Consider the following 13,146-nt stretch of genomic DNA (forward strand, 5'->3'; position numbering starts at 1 on the left):
TTCTCAGATGGTGTGGCGAAGGTGAAACTGAAACACCTCTTGCTCTTAATTCAGATTGCCCCCACTCCACTCAATCCTTTTCTTATATTTCTTTATTATTTTAGTCTTGAATCAGTCTAAACAAATCAAAGTTGCCTTTAGGCTGAGTAAAAAAGACACAAAAACTACATTTATTCTCCTACAAGTTTTCATACACAAATGTAAGCAAAATCCAAACGTAAGATCCAAGCAAACCTTTTTTAATTTTTTCCCCCTTTTCTTTCTTTAATTAGTTCTTACTATATTTTACAAAATTTTAGAATCTATGTTTATTTTTTAGGTAGCTACGTATAAAGTGAAGAGGAGAATTTATTTAATCTCTTCAGTATGCCCTCAAGAAGAAAGAGAAGAGCTGGCTTGGAGGGAAACAAGGCTTTGGAAAACACAAGTTGTTTTTTCCCTTTTTCCTTTTTGTTATCCCCTTGTCTGTCACTCTGTATAGCGGTAGTGGGGGAAGGAAGAAATTGAGAAAGATCAGTTGTGTAATGGGCATAAGAGAAACCAAAGGAAATGACTTGGTGCAATGACTGCAGTGATGTGCAAACAATTGAAAGAAGCTCGTCGCCATCAACTACTAATAATATTACCGCCAAACCCAAAGATTGTCTGGTTAGGTCTTGTCCTTCATGTGGTCATCAGATTAAATGTAATCAGCAGGTGTGTGTTTAATACTCCTTTCTCATCACACATCATGATTAGTTTTATTCTGTGATGTTTTGATTTGTTTGATTATAGGCGAGAATTCATGATTTGCCTGGACTACCAGCTGGGGTGAAGTTTGATCCGACGGATCAGGAGCTTCTTGAGCATCTGGAAGGGAAGGTTCGATCTGATACTCGAAAACTTCACCCACTTATCGACGAGTTCATCCCTACACTTGAAGGCGAGAACGGAATATGCTATACCCACCCTCAAAAGTTGCCAGGTAAATTAATAAACCTGCAAAATGGATCAAACCTACAGTTTCTTGTTTCTCGTAAAAGGGTTGTGGGCTGTGAGTAAATTGAGTAAGAAAGGCACAGTGATCGATAGATTATCATTAGGTTTTCTAATGACGTTTAAACGAAAAATTAAGGGATGGTTTATTAGTTGACCTAAGTATCTAAATCATTGTGTTCCAGCTGCAAATGTTATTGTTAATAGGGAAGACAATTTTGGTCCAATTTTAGAGACTCTGACCCTAACGGGGAAGGGATTATCGGATAAAAATGGGGAAAGAGGTGGAGATGGGGATGAAAAAAATCTTCATAATCGAGAATAGGCTAGGAACGGGATGCATTTGTCCCCGCCTCTCCCTGCCCCACCCCACCCAACCCTGTCCTGTTGTACCCTACCCTACCCTCTAAATTTAATATATTAATATAATAATTTTTAAACTATTAAATTTTATAAACTTTTACATTATGATTTATTAAAACTATAATTTTAATTTTACTAATTTTTGAATTATCAATTATCAACTTTTACTAAATTCTCAACTATTAATATGATATATTAAAAAAACCCCAAAAGTCTCATTATCATAAAATCCAAATACACCAAATTAACTTTATTTTAACTTCAAAACTTAGTTAGTCAATCCACCAGGTTTTACAAAAAAAAAAAAAACAAATTATAAACTTGATAAAATCAATTAAAGTGAATGAAAAATATTAAATTTAATGTTACTACAAAATTACCCTAAATCACGTACATATTTACTAAGAACTATAACCTTAATAATTTATATTTGAACTAAAATAACAATGAATATTTTGTAATTTTTGTAACAAGTGATATTTTGGGAAAATATGATTTATTTTATTTATTGAAATATAAGAAGGAATTAAAATTTATATTTACGAGTATGGGGAAGAGATTTTTTCCTGTGGGAACAGGGAGGAGATTTTTCTCAGCCTAATCCCCGAGAGGACGGGGAGGGGATAGAGAGGGGATTTTTCTTCACTGGGAGGGGACGGGGAGGGGATTTTCTTTCATGGGGAGAAGACGAAGATTTTTTGTTATCTCCGTAACGGAGACGAGCCAGGGATGGGGATTGATATCTCCTACTGAGATGGAGATGGGGATTGATATCCCCTCCCCGCCCCTCCCCTTGCCATCCCTAATTGTTAACCATTTTGATCCAAAATTATACTTCCTCCCAAAGAAAATGCTATTCCCAGAGGGTCACATCGAAAATATCTTCAGGTCCATATGCTTAAATTAATCAACTCATGACAAGCAATATTTAATTTTCTGGTCTCTCTGTAAGAGAATGTAATCGATCAGATTGTAATGGTTAATTCAACCCTTCTCCTCTTTTGAAGAAACCTTTCAACCAACTATCTACAATCAGATACGAAGAAGCAGCCAACCTACAAATGAAGAAACCCCCTCAACTAACCCTTACAACATAAGGCAAATTCTTAGTACCATGTTCATCATAGAAACGGCTGCCGTTTTAAACTTATCTTCAACGTTAATCACATAAATTTATAACATTTATATTCTTTATTTTATATTTGAACAATGACGTGATCGTATGCATGCAGGAGTTAGCAAAGATGGGCTAGTTCGTCACTTCTTTCATCGACCTTCGAAAGCGTACACAACAGGAACCAGAAAAAGAAGAAAGGTGCACACAGACACGGAGGGCGGCGAAACCCGGTGGCACAAAACCGGCAAGACCAGGCCGGTCTTTGTTGGCGGCAAGGTGAAAGGTTACAAGAAAATTCTTGTGCTTTATACCAATTATGGGAAACAGAAAAAACCAGAGAAAACCAATTGGGTGATGCACCAGTACCACCTGGGCAACAATGAAGAAGAGAAAGACGGGGAGATCGTGGTTTCAAAAGTTTTCTACCAAACACAGCCTAGACAATGTGGTTCACTCATGAAGGACGCTCTCCCACCAAAATTAATGAAGGGACAAAGCGGCCATGAGAGTCTTAGAAATAATCCAGGTCTTGAGGCGTTTTACAATCCTTCATTCATATCTTTTGATCAAGGCGATCAAAATAGAGCGAGCCCCCCTCAACTGATTCCCCATTTCGCACCACATGATGGCTCTTCGTTTATTCCTTGAAATGAGAGAGAAAAATGAAAAAATAAATAAATAAATGAGGGAGGCAGGCAAGAAAAGAAGAAAGGAAGATAAATGGAGGGTGGAGATTGTGGTTTCAGTGATTGTGCAATGCTGGGAATAAGCTCATATACAAATAATATTTCAGAAAAGGACACAACACAAGGAGAGGAGAAGAATAAGGAAGATTTACTTCAAAGAAGTAGAAGTCGGATTCTTCAACGTGGAATTTGAAGATTTCGCCTTAACGCAATTTTTTTTTTTATTGGTATTAAAATTCAACTTTGTACAGTGTCAAGAATGTAACATTTACAAAAATGGGGTGATGACACACTGACAATGGTACCTTTCAAACTGTACAAAGAGATTCTTATCATTATATAGTATTATATTCTCTTGTTTCTATCCGTAAGATGTTTCAGCTCTCTCTCCCTCTCCCCACATGTGGCTCATATGGGTGTACGTTTTAATAAATAAATAAATGCGATTGATAATAAGGAATATACAGTAAATAAATAAAAGGATTTCGGGCCGAAGATTCTTAGTTCAGCAGATTAACATAAAATCATAAATGATACTATGATTGTTTGTTTATTTTAGGTGGGTTTTAAAATTATCGAATATAACAATTAAAAAATGTTATCCCTTTTATTGAATGATATGATAATTTATATTTACTTTGATAATTTGTTATTTAGGGTTATTTACTATTAATAATATTATACATATAAATCAATTATATAAATATATTTTTATAATATGATATAATAACATTTGATTACATGATTTCATAGTAAAAATAAAACGGGTAGACCATATTCAAATTTGTGCATCGTTTTCTAGTCAAAAGTGTTCAATTTTCCTATTTGGTATTTGTTTCTGGGAAAAAAAAAAAAGCAGATGCAATATGCACCTAGCCTTGAGTGACATTTCAATTTGAAATTAATTTGTAATAATGTTTTCATTTGAAAACCTACCACAGGAGCAACTAATCTGACAAGACAAATATCCGCTATATACATTTGATGCCTGATTGACAAATTCATAAGGAAGCTGCCAATTGAGGTGTTTCCCAGAAGCATATCACATGGTCTCAGATTATGAAAAAATATAAATGACTAGTGATTATAGAATGACCAATATCAAACACAACCAGTCAGCATCTAACCATCTTCCCATTAATTAGAGAGGACCCATGATCGCCTCTCAGGCTTGACCCTCTGGGACCCTTGCATCTGTGGGCTCTCACTGGCATTAATGTCAAGCACTAATGACTTATCCAGGCAATCTACTTAGTTCTAATCTCTCTCTCTCTCTCTTCACCCAAATCTACTTGAAATAGAGATCTACAAGAGTACTGGTTTCAAACTCTTCCATACTTGACAATTTGTATAGGAAGTTTCACTTTTGAGCTGCAACTGCAAACACCCAGAAATGAATTTTCAGTCCAGTTCAAAAGAAAACCAACACCAAATGAAACCAAATAGAAAAAGGCTTACCCAGGACCAGATCAGGCTCTTGGAGACAAGCTTCAATTCTAAAGAGAAGCTCCAAGTAGACGACAAACTTGAGCTTGCACACAGACTAGGCCTGCCACCAAGACAGGTAGCAATATGGTACCAAAATAGACGAGTACGTGAGAAAATCTGTACCATAGAGTTCGACCACAAGACCACCCAACTACAGCTTGACAGTGTGTTGGCAGAAAATAGAAGGCTAGAACAAGAAGTTGGCATGCTGAAACATGAGCTCAACAAGGCTCTACAGATGCTATCTGTAGCTAACCCATCTATCAGTCTTCTGCCCTCGTCAACATCTCATGACAATGATCACACCAGCACAAGCTCTCCTGACAACATGATATACGGTTGGAAAGATTCAGGGGTGCTGCCATTAGACGAGTTATATTCTTGCCTGATTAGCCATGGAGGCCAGCCTGCAAAACAGGACAGAAATGTTCAGTTCATTCAGTGAGATTTTAATGTATAAAAATGTTTAAAATTACTTGCAAGAGAAGCTATTTGAAGTTGAAATTACAAAATTAGCTCTGGGTATTCGTGTTTGCAGATAACTTTCATTCAGCATTTACTCTAAAAAATTTGAATGTGATAATCACAAGACAATATTTGTTTGATAGAATTTAATTAAGAGTTCATGATTTGTATATGATCAAAAATATTTTTACCACAAACAATCAAGACTAAGATGGAATTCCTGCAAGCACAGAGATTAAAGGCATTCAAGCTGGTGTTTTTCAATCACTGCATTTGTAGACAAATCTGAAACATAGTTCGATTGATAATAGGTTTAATATTGTACCACAAACAATAAAGACTAAGATGGGATTCCAACACAAACATAAACACTGCAGACATTCAACTATTCAAACTGTTATTTCAAATTGCTGCAACTATAAACAATTCGGAAATAGCTCTAATATCCATCAGCTAAAGACTGGATGAGAGAAAATACAAGAACATGTCAAATTTGATGGCCTACTTCCAAGTCTAGAAATCATATAAAAAGTAAGACAGCTCAGAAGCTCCATCACGTTTAAATGTCTGCAGCCAAAATACTGATTAGATTGATCAGCAATTCAAAACTTCTCTCAACCGACTCAACTTTGCCAAGTTGAGTTGAGAAATAAAATCGTATTACTGATTAAAGTAAAATTGAGAAAGCTCCCCAATTGGAGACATATTTTACTTCTGACATAACTGCGGCATGAATCATGATGACCAAAATTTGATTTAACCTGCCTTATGTTTGCAACTTTTAGTTAACATTTGTATCCTAAACTAAAACTTTAAACTACAATTTTTGATCTGGTCAAAAATGTGAAGCTATTTTATATGTACGAACAAAACGACAGGTAATAGATGCTATATTGAAAATTTCAATATATTTTGACATGTAGCAAATACCCTTGGTTGTAAATAATCTATTCAAGGTAAAACGTTGAGCAGAGAGAATAGCAGAATCTGAAAAACAAAGGCAAAGCACAGAAACATATGTAAATGGAACATATTTAAACCAGAAGAAATTATCTTTCACCAAATGAAACCAAAAAGTAGAAATGCATAGATACACAGAAAAGATATATCAATTAACAGCACATGATATACATGTATGCTATGTTCCTAAAAATAACTCTGCTATTAGCTCAAGCTTCAGGATGAAGCAAACATGACAAAAGATCAGCTAGTCAAATCTAAGCTTTAGCAATTATAGGAATGGCCAAGAAGGCAAAAACCAGTTTACAAATCAAGTTAACTACATGGACCTACAAAGGCCGTGAAAATGTTATATCTAACAAAGAAAGAGTGACGTTCAGAACTCTCTCTCAAGCTAGATTATAGGAGGATTCTGTGGAAGTAAAAACCATAAACTTAGAAAGATTAAAATCAAATTGAGAAAATAACTGAATTTGGGGAAGACCAACTGATGCTAGGTAGGGAATACCACATAAGACACATCCAAGAAAATTGTTGAAATTGTGCAAAAACCTGCTAATGTTATGTAAGTACTCTCTTTTGCACAACTCTGATACCTCAGCCTACATAGTACCACAGGCTGATCGCTATTGGCAGAGAGTGACAATAGTCATGGACTACTTCTCAAATGACCAGAAGCCGAGAACCGCTGAATAAGTCAGCTTGAGTTCACCTCCCAATAATATATTTAGTTTTCCATGAGTATTTCAACACCCTATCCCTCCATGCTTTCAGAAGCTTGTTTTGGAAGAATCAATTTCTTTTTCTTCCTAGATTTTCATAGTGCTATTATTTACCCAAAAAAAAAAAACATATATGGTAAATTTTGGAAGTTTCTTATCATAGTATATCTGCTAAAACCCATGAAATATATAGCTCATGCAGGATCCCATTTGCTCATTCATCATAATCTATTAACTCTAAACAGTAAATTTTAAGCCACTCTGTTTATTTCAATCAAAACTTCAATAAGTATGACCATCATAAGCCCAAAGTTTACTGTTAAAAGAACAGCAAAACACATGTACTTCAATAAGTATGACCATCATAAGCCCAAAGTTTATTATCTAATCCAACTAAACATATCTAACGTTACCCAAGATACGTGTGCTATTCTATATTACTTAGTAAAATGAAAACTGAAATACAAATAACAAAATTTACTCAAAATTCTCCTTCTTCTTGAAGATATATACATCAGTCTCCTCATACCCGTAATCGGGATGCAAATCTTCATGACGCACCTTTTCAGTCTCAAAATCTTTCTCAGACATTTCCCAGAACAAACTGGTGAGCCTCCGGTGATCTTAACTGATGCCCCAACAACACCACACCGTCGTCAGCTACGAGGGCCTCCATGGCCCCCACAAGTTGTCCTGCAGATTCCTCTACGTAAACCACATCAGCCGCGTTCACCACATTAAACGGTGGATTCAGGGCTTTAATTTGATCTTGATTGTTCCAGTAAAAGACTAAGGTCTTTAGGGCTTTGTTTAGAACAGGTTTGTCGCGTTTGAGGTTCAGTTTGACAGCGGGCATAACCAGGGAAATGTCAATGACGACAATGTTGTTGAGTCCAAATGCCATGAAAGCGGCTCTACATCCGGCACCGATCTCAATGGCACTGTTGGGCATGTTCAAATTTGAGACTGGCGCGGACAGGCACGGCGGCGCCTGAATTGGAAATCGAGAAGACGGGAGTAGGGGGTTGCCGAAGAAGAGGCCCATCGCTCAAAGAACTTGGCGAGGACTAAAGAGCAGGGCCAAAAAGAGATGCCCACATGCATGGGAACCGTTGTCTTGTTGGATGGAAAGGAAAGGAGAGCATGGCGAATTGGGGGTTCAATTCACGCAACTCTGCGGGTAAGTACGTGAATTTCATATTTTCCCTCTGCCACTCAGTCGGTCAGGAAGGTTTATAATGTTTGGCGGTGGTTTTTTATTTCTGGACCCAGGTTTGGGCCTCGAGCCGTCTTGGGCCTTCAGCTTGGATCTAATTGGGTTGGTGGGGGTGTTAAACAGTTGTCTATATCTGAATTAGTTGAGTTTCTTCTACCTTGGATGAAAATCCAAGCATTGCTTTGGTCGTATTGGTCATTTTGTTATCCAAGCATCCCCTACAAAGGTGTTCAACAGTTGTATGTTGTGAATCAATTAACAGTCTTGCTGCCTGTTGCTGTCTATATCCCCATAGACAAAGTCCTATTTTACAATTAAAACAAACGTGTAGAGATGACAACAATTAATTGAGAAGTGCTATCTACCTTTTCTTTTCATGCCAGAAGGAAAGTTTAAATTAAAATAACAAGAAAAAGGTCCAGTATAACCCAATCCATTAGGGTCAAGTCAAGAGGGTACATGAAGAGTGAATTATTGACTTTTAGGTGAAACAGATGAGCCAGCAAATAAAAACCCTCTTCTCTTTTCTTCCTTTTATTTGGTTTATTCTTTTGCTTATTGAGGACCCGGGGCCCCATTTCCATCTGTTTTCAGCACCGGCCTCAAAGCCAGACATTAAAAACATCCCTTTTCTTTCTTTTCGACTCCATATTGAGATGATGAATACCCATCATATATAGCGCCTTTTATATAACTTGTTTCACACACCAAGTAAAAGCTCTTATGATCCATCAATTAGTACAATAACTGACACAAAATCAGGACTACGATGCAAAGAGTACTCTTCCTTTATTATCATTATTTTTTTATTTCCCTATCTTCAAGCTTTCGTCCTTTTCTTTTAATCTTTCTTTTCCTTTTCCATGTCTGTACTATGTCCTATACATTTCTCGGAAATCTGCCGAAAGACAGTGGTTGTGAAGTGAAGTGTTGCACGCAGGTCACCACACTACATTTTTATTCACATATTATACATTATACCCCAAATGGAAGTGGAAATGTGCGCGTCTAATTAAGGGGTTTTGTTCATTTGATCAAGAAAATGTGAGTGTTTTATTTTATATAATACTGGATGTTCAACAATGAGCTAAAAAATCTAACAATTCTGCAGCCAGAACAGTAAGCTACTAATTATTCAATTTAATTCAATTGAAAGAAGTGAAAATATGGTTAAATAGCTGGGATCAAATTACAAGTTCAAAATTTTGCTTAATTATAATATAGTTATAGTTTATTTTAGAACAAAAAGGGCTAAGGCTATTTGTGCTAGATTCAAGCTTTTTGAAACTGGAAATGGTCTTTTAAACTCAGTTGAACAAGACAACAACCACAAACTCTGAGATATGATAGATTGCAATAATGGAGCTCAAAAGGGACTCTTACTTCGCCCCCACCACTTTACTTCTTTTTTATCAAAAATAAAAGCCACCACCTTTGAAGGGAACATCTTTCAGGTTTCTACAGAATATGCATGGATGTTCTCTTTCAGCTCCTGGAATAGTTTTTTTTCTGAGCACAACTTTTAAGCTCCCATCTACCACTCAATGCTATCTTTTTCCCCTCTCCGCGAAGGTTCAAACTAATAATTCTCGCCCTTTTTTTATCCCCAACTTGAACTCCACTTTATTATATCAACTTGCTTTCCATTGAGAAATATATAATTCATGAATTTTCCATGTAATTTGATAATATTAATTAAATCCATCCATTGAAGGATGATGGGTGACAACTGATAGCTTGCACGCCAACACCCAAGAAGTCTCTGGTTTGTCCTCCGCTACTGTCATCACTCTGCAAGTGCCGGTGTTTGGCTGGGTACATTTGCAGCTGATTCAATGTTGTAATGTCACTCCCCGAGTTCTCCACATCACTTCCAAGAGCGTTGCCTATTGTGTTTGAATTTGAACCATACAATCCACAATATTTGTCCCCATCTTGAACCTGATTGTTGCTGCACTTCAACCCCAAACTCCCTAAGAAAGAGGAGTCTGTTGAAGTTACACCAATTTGTGCAGCTTTTTGCAACAAAGCAGTGGCTGACATACTCGCCGACGTTGCTTGATGATAGTGTTGGGAACTATACAGAGAAGGAACACTCACGAGCGGAGTTCCAGCTTCCTTAACATCGCTTAAGAGGAGTGAAGTGCTGGATAGGGCTTCAACATTGGCTGAAGAAAGCTTATCTCCGAACACCCAATTTAGTTGATAATCAGATGGAGGCGGATTTGAGCAAGACACAAGAGGACCTTCATAAAGGGGCACCGAATTCACTGAACCGAGTTGATGAATTTCTTGGAGAGTATTGCCTATTGTTTCATGGGCTTGAGATCCTTGACCCATCCATCGGGAGAGTCCCCGCCTTGTTTGATCCAGTATTTCATCACTGCTTGAGATTGGCTTGAAAATAGAAGAGAAATGTTGCGCCATCGTTGGCCCTAGTGGAGTCCCCATAAGATGATAGTTGAGACCACTGTGGGCCAAGTTGTTCATGTTAGATGCCGCTGTTACTCTAGCAGTTTCTTCAGCCAAGGCATCGCAGAATGCCCTGTGGGTGATAAAGCTATCCCGCCTGCTCATACGAAATCCACAAATAATAACTCAGTACAAAGAATATGAATTATTAGAGGACCAACATAGATAAAAGCACATTCAGAATGACAAATTTGAAAAAAATTATGAACACAAATCAAGAAAAAGAAAAGTGTTGTTTTAGACTTGGAATACTTGATAGAAAGTCCCATGAAGTTCCTTTACATGGGGACTGTTAAAAATTGCGAAATAAAAAAGAAGAGAAAACATCATAACTAAGACTGTGATCAAAGAAGAAAAAGATAAATTATAAATGCGAAGAGGAGATATATTCAGTATATATGTAGAAATAAATGGGTGTCTTTCTAAACATTTAGCTCTTTGTCTTTTACTATGACTTTTTTTTCCATTCTCATAAAAAGCCATGGGGAGAAAAGAAAGGGCGGTGTTTTATGTTATAGGCTATCGCACAGACAGAGATATCGCAACTGCAAATATCGCTTTCATTATTCTTCTTTCTACTTTCCTGATTTTCTTCTATGAGGTGGATGATTACTACTGTTGCATGAAGATAGTGAGAATCTCTGTCGTTTCTCATAAAACAGACAAAGCTACAACAACCACAAAATCGTTTTCACGCCTTATTCAACTCCTCAATTTCCTCTTCAATGTATTACTGATCGAAATATGCATCAAAAAACAGAACTTTAGTAATATATTACCGCGAAAATATAGTTCCACAGTCGCATTTGTATTCCTTAGTGCCACAGGTTTTTGAGTGCGCTTTCCAGTCGGATTGCACAGCGTATCGCTTTGAGCACTTCTCACACTTCCACTTCTTCTCTCCATGCTTCCTACAAAAGTGCTTTTTAATACCTGTTAGGTCCCCCAGAGCCCTAGAAGGGTGGTGATGGACACAAGTCTTTTCGGGACAAACATAAACGCGTTTTCTTGCTTCTTTGCTAGTCCTTTGTTTCAGCTTCCATGGAAGATTATGCCCTCGTCGATGAAGCTGCAGATTCTGATCTCTTTGAAAACCCTTTCCGCATATTTCACACAAGAATCTGTTGGTGGCCATCAGTGTCTTCGGTGACAAGGCTATGACTTCAGCTTCAGGATCTGTCAAAAGATTAAATAAACCCATTGGTCATACGGATGGAATCACCATTTCCTAAACAAGATTAACTTTGGACATTCTCAGGACACCATAAAGATATTCGTAAAAGGAAAAAGAGAGAAGCTTAAAGAAGAAGCTATTTTCAACGCATAACCAAAAAGAAAGCTTGCCTGGGGTTCCTGGAAGGTTTCTCTTCTTCTTTGCAACAGAAGGATTAGATCCACCAACTGGGTTCTGAACAAAACCATTTGGAATTGAAATTGTTTCTTCTGCCATCTTTTCTAACATCCCTTTGAAGACTCTATTTGTGATTGGTTTGGTCAGAAAAAGAGATAAGCTCAGGAAAGGGAGTCCTATATGATTGTAATTAGAAAGAAAACCAAATAAAATAGGCAATTTGTTATGAGGTATTTGAACCCTAAACAACACAAGCTTATAAGCAAAGAATGGATCTCTCACTGCTTGCTTTCTCTCTCTCTAAAATGGTGCAGTCAATTTAATTACCTTTCTTTTAGGTGGAATAGAATACTAAAATTTTGTGGGAGGCGGTGAAAAGTTAAACTTATGAAGAAGCAATAGTGAAGGAGAAGGGAAGTTGAAGAGAAAGAAGAAAGAAAGAAGGAAAACCCCAAAGGTGCATGATGACACATATGATGAGGTCTTTTAGAACCATGCCTTTCCCATTTCGAATGATTATCATATAATTTGTTGCTTTTAGTTTCCTTAATATTTTAATCTTCTGCCTTCAAACAACTATATGCATTTAATTACTTTTAATTATTAAATTTAGATTTCCATAGAAAGAGGTAATATATAGCCTATTACAATGTCCAACTAGGGCCTTGTGAATCCTATATCAAATAAACAAAATCAAATCAAATTCAAGAGCTTTTTACTTGTAATTTAAATAAGGAGGACCATGAAATTAAAGTCACTTTTTTTTAAATTTATTTATATAATGAAAGAATAGGTAAAAAAAATGTTGCATCCTACATTCTCAGTTGCAGCAACCATTGGAGATGGGACTATTAGGTGTTAAAATTATTGTCCTGATAGTGGTTCAATCAGAAAACCCATCAGCTGAAACTGAGAGAAAAGCGCTTTTTGTCTCTGACATTATCCCAAAACTACCACGTATTGGACGTAAACCTATGAAATACAACAAAAACCGTAACTTAATTGACCTTTCTACTGGTATATACAAGTCTTCCTCGTGTCTGATGTTTCTTCTCTTTGGTGATATCTAATTTCTAAAGCATAAGCGTGACCTGGACTCACTTAAACTCATCGATAATAACTAGATATGTGCTTTTTTTTTTTTTTCTGTCAAAAGGAAGAATTGACATGTCAGCCTAGTGAGTGTGACTTGCAAGAGATGCCCGTTTAGTCACTACTTTTATCATCTTTCTCCAAAAAGCAAATTCTTTTCTCTTTGATCCGTTCAGTCAAAACCAAAGTTGAAGGCATTTCCTAAGAAGATTGATACCAATTTACGTATCTCACCATCT

The 13,146-nt window shown here is 36.7% G+C and overlaps 3 protein-coding genes and 1 pseudogene across 4 annotated transcripts; 2 read left to right on the plus strand and 2 right to left on the minus strand.

Moving 5' to 3' along the window:
- Positions 1-334: 334 nt before the first annotated feature.
- LOC123223111 (NAC domain-containing protein 73-like) lies at positions 335-3,503 on the plus strand. 2 transcript variants are annotated; one of them, XM_044646192.1, is made up of 3 exons: positions 335-685; positions 775-964; positions 2,571-3,503. In XM_044646192.1, the coding sequence occupies exons 1-3, from the start codon at positions 563-565 to the stop codon at positions 3,101-3,103; spliced, it is 846 nt and encodes a 281-aa protein (XP_044502127.1). In that variant the 5' UTR covers positions 335-562; the 3' UTR covers positions 3,104-3,503. The 2 variants fall into 2 exon arrangements, with proteins under 2 accessions (XP_044502127.1, XP_044502126.1); XM_044646191.1 differs by having other exon boundaries at positions 338-696.
- Positions 3,504-4,387: 884 nt separating this feature from the next.
- Positions 4,388-5,154, plus strand: LOC123224259 (homeobox-leucine zipper protein ATHB-52-like). The gene has a single exon (XM_044647874.1). It carries the CDS (start codon positions 4,535-4,537, stop codon positions 5,072-5,074), a length of 540 nt encoding a protein of 179 aa, XP_044503809.1. The 5' UTR covers positions 4,388-4,534; the 3' UTR covers positions 5,075-5,154.
- A 1,946-nt stretch (positions 5,155-7,100) lies between these two features.
- On the minus strand, positions 7,101-7,968 carry LOC123224572 (annotated as a pseudogene).
- A 1,302-nt stretch (positions 7,969-9,270) lies between these two features.
- Positions 9,271-12,248, minus strand: LOC123222674 (zinc finger protein NUTCRACKER-like). Its single transcript, XM_044645571.1, has 3 exons — positions 11,809-12,248; positions 11,244-11,640; positions 9,271-10,561 (listed from the first exon to the last, which is right to left on the minus strand). Exons 1-3 carry the CDS (start codon positions 11,924-11,926, stop codon positions 9,688-9,690), a joined length of 1,389 nt encoding a protein of 462 aa, XP_044501506.1. The 5' UTR covers positions 11,927-12,248; the 3' UTR covers positions 9,271-9,687.
- Positions 12,249-13,146: the final 898 nt, after the last annotated feature.

The sequence above is a fragment of the Mangifera indica genome, chromosome 8 (genome assembly GCF_011075055.1).
Source record: "Mangifera indica cultivar Alphonso chromosome 8, CATAS_Mindica_2.1, whole genome shotgun sequence".
Classification (NCBI taxonomy): Eukaryota; Viridiplantae; Streptophyta; class Magnoliopsida; order Sapindales; family Anacardiaceae; genus Mangifera; species Mangifera indica.